The sequence below is a fragment of the Mastomys coucha genome, unplaced genomic scaffold (assembly GCF_008632895.1).
Source record: "Mastomys coucha isolate ucsf_1 unplaced genomic scaffold, UCSF_Mcou_1 pScaffold6, whole genome shotgun sequence".
Taxonomy (NCBI): Eukaryota; Metazoa; Chordata; class Mammalia; order Rodentia; family Muridae; genus Mastomys; species Mastomys coucha.
The window spans coordinates 85,956,931-85,969,860 of record NW_022196912.1 but is presented as its reverse complement, the minus strand read 5'-3'; the positions used below and the strand labels follow the sequence as shown (position 1 = coordinate 85,969,860).

The window sequence follows — 12,930 nt, the reverse complement described above, 5'->3', positions numbered from 1 at the left end:
TTTTTTTTTTTTTTTTTTTTTGGTAGGAATAAAGCAACCATGTTCACTAATTTTAGCAAGTTCATAAGTAATACATTGTAAGGAGACATTAATTTTCTAAGTGTCCTTATCTTTTTATTTTTCTTTGCTGTTACCTGCAAATTTTAGCCTCTGCTCTGTGCAATTTTCCTAGCATTTATCACTTGGATGAAACATTACAATATTACAGAATTAATCATTGTAACATAAACACTATTTACTGTTTTAGAGGCACCTCTGCAACTTCTTTCAAAGCTCTTTTTAGCCTCTTTGTTTAAAATTTCAGGGTATTTTTTGAGGGATAGGGAAAATGCATTCTGGAAGGGACACTAATTAAAAGTATCAGCAAAAATAAAGAGACTAACCCTTTTTCAGCATTTGGCAATATAAGATCCTAATCAATGTTCAATAAAAATCCAAAAGCTTAGACCACAGACTGCTAACAGTTCACACCCTGAAAATGTGGCCTATTTACCCTGAAACACACAACCTAAGACTAAATACAGATAAAATTCAGACATCACATCTAATACTCAAAATTCAAATCCCGATTTTTGCCAAATTGTCTCAGCACAGTCATTCCAAAAGCTATCTTATGTTGGAGAAAAATCCCCTTTACCCTCTAATCTTCTAAAAATAGATGCCTACTGTCTTTTACAAGAAACAATTACGCTTGGTTATGGGCTCCACCATATCAGACATATAATCAACACCTAAAAATTTTATTTAATCCCATTTTCTGTCAACCAAAATAATAGCTAAATATTAAAAAAAAGTCTTACCTATGTGCTGCATTTCCTTTCAAATGCAAAACGGTTAGATTCCCCTTTTACTAGTGCAGGGTCTGGGCATGTCAGTCTGACTGGCAAATATGTGCTGTCCCTCTGAGGTCACAGCATCCGCAGGGCTGTACAGCACTACTTACATTCTCTTCCACATAAAAATCAGACATTACATGAAAGGAAGAGAAAGACAGCCCATTTCAAAGCAGCTGGCAAACCTCCACTGGCAACCTGCCAAGCCTCTGCTAGACCTTCCTGTCTTTCTGAGCATGCTCACTTAAAACCAACAGCATGTTACTATGGCAACTCTGTAGGCAGCCTGTAAGTATGAACCGCCATTCTGATTTCAGAGTGTAAAAAGCCAAATGCTGCAGGGGAAGTCAAAGGAAAGAACCAGCCTATATTCTTCCCCACATACAAATCTAGCCGTGGTATTCCAAAAGCTCACACGTGTGCATGTAAAACAAACAAAAGCATCTCACATTTTCAAGGCAGAATTTTTCATGCTCAAATAGGTGGTCATTTTCAATAAACTCATGCTTTGTTTTGCCTCTCAACAACTAAAATTACACTGGAAAATTCATCCTGTTTAACAAAACACTGGTGAATACACAGCCAGTCAGCATGGGGGCAGCCATGGTAACCCCACGGGTGATTTCTATAATCTATAATCATAATGTGCACGACAGGGCAACAGTACAAAGAAAAGCACTCATGATAAAAACACAATCTACATTTTTCCTATGATTTGTCAAGCTGCCAGGTGTGTTTTTCTTTGGGTGTAATTAGGATATTTACCCCCTAAAAGGTTTCTAAGTTAGGAGAACCGAGACCCGGGTTCAAATCCCTCCACTCCACATTTTAGCTGTGCCAGCTGGGGACAGTTAACTTCTGATCTCAGGACGCCCTAAAGCAGGATGGTAACAATTACAGCACACGCTGACCACTGGAGAACACAGAAAATACCTGATCCCCCACCCAAAACTTGGTTGATTAACCCTGAGAAATACTTTTTGGTAACTTTACCCTGAAAACCGTTCCTGATTTATACACTACATTAAACACAAAATAGTCATAACCCCTCAACCAAATTAAGCTAAGAAATGTTTCAGACAAAAACAACGAAGAGCAAAGCATCGAGGTATTATTTTTCACTAGAAAACAAACAAACAAACAAAACAAGAGAATTGAACCTACCAGCTCTTCTTCCTCCTTTTTGGTCTCCTTTTCCCTCTCCTCTTCATGCTCCTCAGCTGGGCACTCTTCGTCATCACTGCTGGAGGACTCAAGGATCTCACTTATATCCATTTTCCAATTATCAGGAACAATTCTAGCTTTTAGGAAGACACTTGCTTTTCGTAGCCCTGAAAGGAAACATGGACTTCAGTAGTTGCTATGGAAGGAAGGGAGATGCGGGCCATTTCGAGTCTGAAGGCTCAACCAAGTCGAGCCATCATTCACAAATGATGCAGGAAATCAGAGTGCTTCATGAGTCAGAAGATCATGTAGATTTTATTACGTTTATGTTTGTTTACTGTTATGAGACAGGGTCTCACTGTGTCACTATGTAACCTAACCTAGCCTGGAACTTGTGACCTTAACGCCACCACCTCCTACGTGACACCAAGTCTGGCAAAGATTAGAAATAGCCTTTTAGAAAAAAAGCTTTGTTTTTATTTTATGTATGAGTGTCCTGTATTTACTTATGTGCACACTCGAGCCTACCAGTAGCATTAAATCCCCTAGAACTGATTATAGATGGTTGGGAACTGCCATGTGGGTGCTGGGAACCAAAGCTGGGTCCTCTGCAAAAGTAGTAAGTGCTCTTAACCACTGAGCCATCTCTACATCCCCACTACTAGAAATATGAATGGTCAGCCCAGGTGTGGTAGTGCATGACTTTAATCTCAGCAGTTGGGAGGAGAAGCCAGGTGGATCTCTTGTGAGTTCAAGGCCACACAGTGAGTTCCAGAACAACCAGAGCTATGTAGAGGGACAACCCTTCAGCACCATTCAAAAAGAAGAAATACTAATGATCAAATATGCAAAGTTGAATTTGTACAATTTATAAACCAAGCATTTTCTCCAGAGATGGAAAAAATGCCATTAAGAGTATCACTGAGATGTGTCCAACACATTAACTATGAGGCTCATACTCAGAAAGCGAGCAGCAGAGCACCAAGGCAAGGAAAAACAAAACTGCTCACTCTGTTAAGTCACTGACTCTGTACTGGGCCACATGCAGCCCATGGATGATGGGCTAGACACAGGGATCCAAACTGCTAATATGGTAACACAGTAGTCAGTATCTGTTATTTTCCAAACATGGTCACATCATTAAAGAATACACGGTCACGTCATGAAAGAGTAAACTAACTATGCTTTCATTTACCTGGCTTAGCACAGAGCTCAGATTCTGGTAGATTGAGAACATCTAGTTCCTTAATGTCCTTTCTTGCTATAGAATAACTATGAAAAAGAACAAAACAGACAACTACTTATTAAGTGAAAAACATCATTTAAGCAATCCACATTAACACATACTTAAGACCTCAAAAAATGAAAATTATTTTGTCAAATAGTGTTTTAAAAGTCAAAGGCCATAAATACCCTGATCCTTAGTAAAAACCTTGGAAGCAAAGTTGTATCTTTTAAGTTTTATGAACTCAAGTACTCTTATTTGAGAGCCTCAAATTTACATGTTTCCAAATATACAACATTCCTATAGACAATAGTTTTGATGAACAAAGTCATTTCAGGGCTGAAGAGATGGCTCAGTAGTTAAGAGCACTGACTGCTCTTCTGGAGGTCCTGAGTTCAAATCCCAGCAACCACATGGTGGCTCACAACAGCCAGTAATGAGATCTGATGCCCTCCTCTAGTGTGTCTGAGGACAGCTATAGTGTACTTACATATAATAAATAATAAATCTTAAAAAAACAAAAAAAAAACCAAAGTCATTTCAATACTTATAGACAACACCTATTTTGTTTAATATTTCCTATTTTTTGTTAATTTGCTAAAATATCTTTATGATTATATATATTATATTTTTCATAGAGAACAACTTAAAAATATGATGAATTTTATTGTTTTAATAAAAATAAAAAATTAAGGGAAAGTTTCTAAAAGTCTTTAAAATAAAAAGTGAAAATACTTATTTTACTAATAGTTTATTCAGAAGCTTCATAATTAATATGAAATAGCACATGATAAAAATATGAAATTTTTTAATAAATAAACTATACATACTTTAATTACAAATAGATGTCTTTAATGCTGCTGTCACTTATTGTTATTTTTACATAAAATTTATCAGCTAAAGGTACCCTACATAAACACAGTAATAACAACCTCTCAGTTTCAACTTGAGTGAGTCTCTTTCTGGAGGGTGGCCAATCACTGAGTCCCATCCCCATGAGTCATTACTGTGTGGTGTTTCATTACTCACAATTTAGAATCAGTAAATGATCGAACTAAACACTGATCTCTTTTCACCGTGACATCATCATTGCAGCTGGGAGACACGACCTGGAATACAAATTCAGAGCCTGCTGACTCTCTTCCCTCAGAAAGTGAACATTTATTCATTTTATTTACTACTCCCCACCTCCTGTCCCCAAGTTCTAAGGGATCAAGCCCAAGGCCTTTCGTCTGTTAGGAAAGGACTCAACTACTCAGTTACACCCCTCAACAAGGATGTTTTATTTATTTTTTATTATGTCTATTCATTTACTTGTGTATGGGGTAGGGAGAGTTAAAGTTTGCTGTGGCGCTCCTGTAGAGGTCAGAGTACAACTCGTAAGACCTGGTTCTCTCCGGTCACCACGTGGGTTTCCTAGATCCAGTTCAGGCTGTCAGCACTAGTGGCAAGCACCTGGACCTACTGACCATCGTGCCAGGCCCAAGAATGTAATTTTAAAAATAACTTGGGGGCAGAGGGACTAGAGAGATAGCACAGCAGCTAGTCCCTAGAGAGGATGCAGATGACCCAGGTACTGTCCCTAGCAACCACATGATGGCTCACAACTGTCTGTAACTTCCATTCCAGGGAATCTGACCCCCTCCTCTGGCCTTCATTCACAAGGGCCAGCCACCCCACTGGTGCAGAGTCATACATGGAGGTCAAATACTCCATATATAAAGGAATAAAGAAATGAAAAAAAAAATTCTGGATCTGCCAAATTTTCAAATGGATTATATTTTATAAGAAGTAGCTCAATTAAGCGGGGTAGTGGTGGCGCATGCCTTTAGTCCCAGCACTTGGGAGGCAGAGGTAGGTAGATTTCTGAGTTCATAGCCAGCCTGGTCTACAGAGTGAGTTCCAGGACAGCCAGGGCTACACAGAGAAACCCTGCCTTGAAACACCAAAAAATGAAATAGCTCCATTACTAATAGCTCCCATTACTAATAAATTACAAAAATTTCATTATTTTTAGCATATTGACTTTCTAGATATTTAATATACCCATTAGGTAGTAAAAATTAATAACGAAATATAAGTTAAAATAGTATCACTTTAAAAATTAGAGCTTATTCAAACCTAAATAGACATTTTATTACATTTATTCATTTGTGCAGAAGGTTACACATGTATCATAGCATTCTATGAAGGTCAGACGGAACTTGTTATCATTTTCTCTTTCTTCATGTGTGTCCTGAAGGTCAAACTCAGCACCTTTACATGTGGAACTATCCTCCGGGCTCAAGACTTTAATTTGTATCCAAAACATTAACATTTATGGATGTATGGTCTGTTCTTTTTATTTTTTTCAGACAGGAACTCCTGTATCCCAAGGTGGCCTAAATTTACTACATAGCCAAAGAAGACTGAACTCTGTACTCTCCTCCCTCTGGCACACTACAGTTTGTTTCACTGGTGGTGACTATTTCTGTTTCTTTCTTTTGAAACAGGATCTCACTATATATCATTAACTAGCCTGGAAATGACTATGTAGACCAGGATGGCCTCAAACCCACAGAGATCTGCCTACCTCTGCCTCCTGAGTGCTGGGATTAAAGGGACATACCATTAATTTGGTTTTTATTATTTTTTCAATTGTGTATGCACATGCATGTACCCACAGAGAGACCAGAGGTGTCAGGCCTGTGGGTGCTGAGACCCTCAGAGCAGGGGTGCTCTGCACTCTGGTCCTCTGCAGATCCTGTGCTCTCAGTTCCCTGAAGCAGCACTCCAGCCCATCATTTAAAACATACACCTCAATATGCGTCTACTTTAAAATCTGGCTGTTAGAAACCACATGAGATATTTTTTAACAGGGCATGAACAATTTTCAATTTGTCATAAAAACAAAAACAAAACTTTTAATCTAGCCTTTGAAAATAAAAAATGCCTTAACAGTGTACTTCGTGAATACTGTAGTAGTGTTTTGTATTTAAACAACTCAAGCTGGGTAAGCATACTCCTAAAGTTGCTGAGGCGTACCTACTCATGACACTCTTAATCCTTAACAAACCCAGAGTCCTGGACATTGTAGGCAAAAGTTCTATCTCAGAGACACACTCTGGCTCCCAACTCTGTTTTTTTGTGATTAAGTTACATTTATCCTTAAATAACAATATACACTTTATAGCTATCATGTTCAACACTACAGAGCCAGATTTTTAATAATTTTTTTTTTTTTTTGTGACAAGGTCTCACTATGTAAACCTGGCTGGCCTCAAACTCAGTGCTCTGCTGGCCTCTGCTTCCAAAGATTAAAGTTGTACGATACCACACTGGACTGGATTGTTAAGTATGCTTATGGATTACTGTTTGGTTTTTGTCAGGTTTCATCTGCTCAGAACCTGGTGTGCAACTGAGGATGACTCTGAACTACTCTACTAAATGTTACGATCACAGACATGGCCACACTTTGACACCAGAGAGAAAGACAGGTCTTGTGGGTACAAGATGCTAATAGCTGTCAGACTAGTAGAGCAGTTGTGCTTAACCTCAAGAGTCAACAGAGGGGCACATCTAAGCCATACAAGAAAGAACACAATAGGAGGATGACACAGTGGCACACCGGGCACAGGACAGTACCAAAGGCAGCAGAGTTAGCGACAGCCAGCCAGAAGAGGGGTGGCAGCAAAGTCTTGAGGTGTAAATAAATAAATGGAGGCCAAGCCTCATCACACCACCCGGGAGCCACTCTAATGGCCTCCATATTGATTTCTATAACAAACGGTCTTATAAACATTCCCAAACATGCAGCACAAATAAATGCCATTGTTTTTCAGAGCTATCTGCAGAATTATCTCCTCAGTTTTAGGTGACCCTTGGAAGGCCCTTCTGCTTCAGGGGTCAATGATATTTGCAGTTGCATCCTATTCTCCCCCTCCTCTCACTGTCAATCAAGGAGGATTCTCTATGAGATCAATACACCTAAGCACTCTTCTTCTCCTTATAAAAGATCCTCTAGTGAGCTTCTGTTTCTTCTTCCTATGTACACAATGACTGCCATTTCTAAAGCTTTAAACATCTGAGCACATCCTTTCTATTACTTCCTTATTTTAGTTTATGCACCAGTACTAAAAAATTACAACAACTCATTTTGGGGGGGTGGAGGGGTTTTGAGACATGGTTTCTCTGTGTAGCCCTGGCTATCCTGGAACTTACTCTGTAGACCAGGCTGGCCTCAGACTCAGAAATCTGCCTGCCTCTGCCTCCTGAGTGCTGGGATTAAAGGCATGCACTACTATACTGGGTTTAAAAAATGAGTCAGTCTATAACTTCCAATATAGTCTGTTTTATGTGTAGAGCACATGTTCTTGGGAGTCACAATGAGAAGCCCCACACTTGCCCTTCTAAGGAATTTAGAGCCAAGGCAAAGCAAGATCACTGCTGTCCTTAGGTAACACTCATTAACTCAGGGTGGGGTGAGGCACACAGACAGAACATGTTGTTAGCGGAGGCATAGTAAGGAAAGCAGCTCAGTGGAAGAGTGCCTGCCTAAAAGGCCGAAGCTGCTGTGTACAGAAGCACACACCTCTATTCCTAGCGTCTGGGAGGTGAAGGTAGGAGGACCAGAAGTTCAAGGTCATTCTAGGCTGTTTGGCAAATTTGAGGCCAGCCTGAAATATGTAAAACCTTGTCTCAAAATAATAAAGTTGGGAAGCTGGGCAGTGGTGGTGCACACCTTTAATCCCAGCACTTGGGAGGCAGAGGCAGGTGGATTTCTGAGTTCGAGGCCAGCCTGGTCTACAGAGTGAGTTCCAAGACAGTCAGGGCTACACAGAGAAACCCTGTCTCGAAAAACCAAAAGAAAGGAAGGAAGGAAGGAAGGAAAGAAAGAAAGCTAGCTGGGGTTGGAGAGATGGCTTAGTGGTTAAGAGCACTTTTACAGCGGTCCTGAGTTCAATCCCCAGCAACCATATGGTAACTCACAACTATCTATAAGGGGATCTGATGTATAATGGCACACAGGTATTCATGCAGACAGAGCACTCAAGATACTTTAAAAGAAAAATAAGAAAGTTGTAGGGATTGAACTTTTTTTCTTTCAAGACAGGGTTTCTCTGTGTAGCCCTGGCTATCCTGGAACTCACTCTGTTGACCAGGCTAGCCTCAAACTCAGAAATCCACCTGCCTTTGCCTCCAAAGTGCTGGGAAAGGCGTAAGTCACCACTGCCTGGCTTTCATATATATATATATATATTTTGGTGAAGGAATCTTAGATATTCATTAAAAGAATGTAAAATTAATTGATGAAGCAGACTCAGTAAAACTAGATTTAATTAACTGAAAGATTAAGGTTTTGTATGTGGCATGTGTGTGGTGCATGCATACGAATGTACAGGTGCACATGAATGTGTGGATGCATGTGAACACATGGACGTAGGTGAACAAATGGAGGAGTGTGAACGGGTGGATGCAAGTGCTCATGCACATGGGAAAGCAAACAAGGGAAAAGATGTCTTCTGTCACTCTCCAGACACTGCACTGCCCTGAGCCGAGGTCTCTCTCTTCACTGAAGCTTGCCTCTTGGGTGAGGCTGTCTGCACAGCCATGCTTTTGAATCTGCCTTCTCTGTACTCAATCCCTGGCCACGCCTGACTCCTCACATACACACTGGGCCCTCAAGTTCTCCTGCTTGCAGGGCAAGTGCCCTTACCAGTGTGCTGCCCCACCCCCAAGTGTCTTGTTTTGTTTGAGACCAAATTAGTTTCCACCTCCTGGGCCGAAGCACACTTCCTGTTTTGGATTCCGGAGAAGCTGAGACTACAGTCCCTGAAACCACAACTGACTACATTGTTGGGATTACTGTGAGATAATCAATTATTTGTAAATGATCCTTCCGAAAAACTTAGTGCTAGATAATTAGTCTGAATGTAATAAAGAAAGAATTAAGGAGCCAGATGTGGTGCCTCACACCTTGATCTACAACTGAAGAGACTGAAGCAGGAGGATTTGTTATGAATCTCAGGCCACTCTGGGCTACACAGTGAGTTCCTGGCCAGCCTGGACTATAGAGTGAGATAAACAAAACAGCAATAAAAGTATTGAGGAATCGACCTACAGGGACTGAAGCTGTAAGGCGGTAACAGGGAAGAATGAAGAACCCATCTGAGGGGAAAACCTGAAAGATGTCAACAAATGATAGATAACAGAATGGAAAACTCAAGACAATGGCTAGTGTGAGTGGGCCTGTCTAAATTTTTAAACTACAACTACATCTTCATTAAATTTATAATACTTCCAAAACATTTTACATAAATTTTTAAAAATCCATTTTCAACAATTAACACAGCTGACTAATTTTGCAATGAAACTTACCAAAGCAGGGTACCATTCAGTGCTCTCTGCTGTGGATGCCACACTTACAACTTTTCCTAATAATTCGTCATTGAGACGCCGCTTATCTTCGTCTTCCTCTTCGCTGCTTTCTTCTTCCTTTTCATCTTCAGTGCTAGGAGTCAGGAGAGGCTGGTCAATATCCTAATGGTCCATATCCGAGTGGATCAGGCCTAGGCACATCGAGTGCTCTGACTTCTACATGTTCCGCTGGCTCCTATGGCTGCCTCTCCATACTTACTGGGGCTGAGGAGATGGACCGGTCTCCTGCCTTACACCAGTATTTGAACCACCTAAGTAACACTTGAGTTTGCTTTACTGTTCAGTGAATGTGCCAGGACAGAGAAGCCTAACTGTATCACCAAATGCACTTTAAAAACATATTACCTTTCTGGTTTTTAATGCCAGGGGACAAATAATGCTTAATTTTCTAGTAGGGTATAAAAATAGCCCAGAAAAAGCATATGTAGGTTTATTCAGATATCTTCTCTGGGATAATTATTTACTTTTAAGTGTCTATAACAAACATTAATTATAAGTCTATAGTTTTTAAATAAAATGAGTATGTATTCTTTTAAAATCATGATGACTAGTAGCTAAGTACTCTGACATGCTCTTGAAACATCCTGAATATGCTGATATCACCACTCACTGTACTTACTGTGCAGGGTGTTAACTATTGGATGATTTGGAGGCATTTGGTCCTTTTCTTCTTGCATTTTTTTCCCTTCTCCTCTCTCAGACCTGTTACCTAGGAAACACCCCATCTCTCTTTACTTTCTACATTGATGACATTTCCTTATCTTTAGTTCTAACGCCGATAATTGCTTATTTGAGTGTCCTGCACTACAGCTTACTCGACTTATTGAAAGTTATAATTATTAGACAGGATAATACTATGTTATGAATACAAATACAATAATGACTTATTAAATAAATATGCTAAGCACTTTCTACACACTGGAAAACACACACAACAATCCAAACTGGCAAGACATTGTCAATCCCATTGTCCTCAGTTATAAACTAGTAATAGGATCCTGGAGAGAGAGAGAGAGAGAGAGAGAGAGAGAGAGAGAGAGAGAGAGAGAGAGAATGTGTGTGTGTGTGTGTTGTGTGTCTGTTTCTGTACATATGAGTGCCAAAGCACATACATACAGGTCAAAGGACAACTTGCATGACTTGGTTCTCTTCTTCCATCATTTGAGATTCAACAATCAAATTCCAATAGTCAGGCTTGGTAACAAGAGCTGTTACCTGTAAAGCACCTAGGTGGCCGGGAAAGATTTCATTATAGCCACGATAACCCAATTTAAGTAAAAAAATGAAGCTGGAGTGCAAAGTTACAAAGGCATCGTTTTGCTGTAACAGTACTGATATACAAAAGGAGTCCCAGTGAGTAATTAAAAATGAAGAAAGGACAGCTTAAGAAGGAGCGGGCGGATTCAGAGGCAGAGCAGCTCCACCCACAATGTCCACCCACAGGGAGGAAAGGTGACTTGGAGAACTCTAGGCTCAGGAAGTAGGCAGGTAGAGCACTAGCCACTGAGCAAAGGGATGTCAGCCATTATGGTGTCTCAGACGGACAGTGTGTATCTACTGGTGTACTCAAACTGAGAAGTGTACATACCACTTACTATCTAAACTGAATAACCTTAATCTATAAATGAAAAGCCCCTGAAAAAAAATCTGCATCCGCCTGTACACTTAAATGTCCCATCACCAAAAGCTAACAACCGTTTACAGATTAAAGGAAACTCATGAGCCACAAGCAGGGAAATGCAGCCACATACACATGACCTTGGTTTGGATCCTCAAAAGATGCTCTGAAGGCACCTAGGACAACAGCTGGACCTTGCAATACTGACAGAGTGAAGTAACAAGAGGCCACAAAGTAAACTGGGAGCCAGGTAGACCAGGCCTGGCCCAGGACTGTGGACTATGAGGCAAAATGGTCAGGGGGTGGACTGTGGATTACATATTTTATATATGTGAAACTGAACATTCTGATTATATTAGTATTTTATATAAGGTTCATGAATTGTGATGCTCTGTTTCCTTCCACGTGTAACAAAGAGAAGGAAGGATAAGGCAAACAGGCCAGAAATATTAACACTGTTGAATCTAGGCAAAAGACATATGGAAACTGTATTGTTCTTTTTAAATTCAAAATTACTTGTAAATCAGGCAGTGGTGGCACACATCTTTAATCCCAGCACTCAGGAGTCAGAGGAGAGCAACTCTCTGAGCTCAAGGCTACCCTGGTCTACAGAGTGAGTTCTACTAGGGCTACAGAGAGAAACCCTGTCTCAGAAAAAAGAAAACAAAAACAACAACAAAATTTGTTTTCAAATAAAAAGATAAAAAGAAACCTGCAAGTAATTACTTAATAAAGGAAAATCTTACCAATTAAAGATTTTTGTCAAAGCAAATTGAAATAGTATTTTGGGAAGTGAAATTTTCATGATGACTGTAACAGAGTAATTAAGAACAAAGTCTGCTGCGGGCAGAATGTGCACCTTACAATATGCTATGGAAATGCTACCCAACAGGACATAGCCATTCTAGGAAAGTCAACTGTGAAAGGCTTTAACACCATCGCTATATTAACCAAATAGGAGAACTCACATAGGCAATGAGGACCTCCTCCCTCTGTTTGTCTTCTTTGCAATGACTGGTGTTCCAAAATGCTCTGGGTTTGTTAAAGGAAGCTGATCCAGCGTCTGCAGAAAAGACAATGAACTCAGTGTACACTCCACTTCCCCATCATTTGCTGCAGTTCATATCAGTCCTGGCCACCCTACCTCACTCTCCGCAAAATGTCTCTCCCCTTTCAGGCAAAGTGAGGTCCGCCTCAGCGTTCTCTCATCACCGTCATCAAACACTGCAAAAAGCAAAAGATGTCTGAGACTCTGTGCACATCAATTAAAAAAACAATATAAACAATGTTATTACTACTTCAGAACTTGTGGTGGTTTGAATAGGTCTGGTCCCCATTGACTCATGTGTTTGAAGGCTTGGCCCAGAGGGAGTGGCACTTGGTTTTGTTGGAGTAGGTGTGGCCTTGTTAGAGGAAGTAAGTCTCTGTGGAGGCGGGGCTTTAGCGTCTTAAATGCTCAAGCTACACCCAAGAACACATCCTGCCTCCTCCTGCTTTCAGATCAAGCTGTAGAACTCTCAGCTCCTCCAGCATCACATCTCCCCACACAATCCCATGCTTACCACCATGGTGGTAACAGACCAACCCTCTGAAATTGTAAGCCAATCCCAATTAAATGTTTGCCTTTATAAGAGTTGCCTTGGTCATTCTCTTTCTCTCTCTCTCTCTCTCTC

General features: G+C 40.4%; 1 protein-coding gene across 1 annotated transcript in view; it reads right to left on the bottom strand.

Annotated features, from left to right (window-relative positions):
* Positions 1 to 12,930, bottom strand: part of Arid4a (AT-rich interaction domain 4A) — a 72,759-nt gene that overhangs the window by 38,653 nt on the left and 21,176 nt on the right. Inside the window, exons 6-11 of the mRNA XM_031356443.1 lie at positions 12,402 to 12,481; positions 12,226 to 12,320; positions 9,580 to 9,712; positions 4,252 to 4,331; positions 3,193 to 3,269; positions 1,998 to 2,164 (exon numbers count right to left, since the gene is read on the bottom strand). Of these exons, the coding sequence (XP_031212303.1) occupies positions 1,998 to 2,164; positions 3,193 to 3,269; positions 4,252 to 4,331; positions 9,580 to 9,712; positions 12,226 to 12,320; positions 12,402 to 12,481 (632 nt within the window). The remainder of the gene's footprint in view (positions 1 to 1,997; positions 2,165 to 3,192; positions 3,270 to 4,251; positions 4,332 to 9,579; positions 9,713 to 12,225; positions 12,321 to 12,401; positions 12,482 to 12,930) is intronic.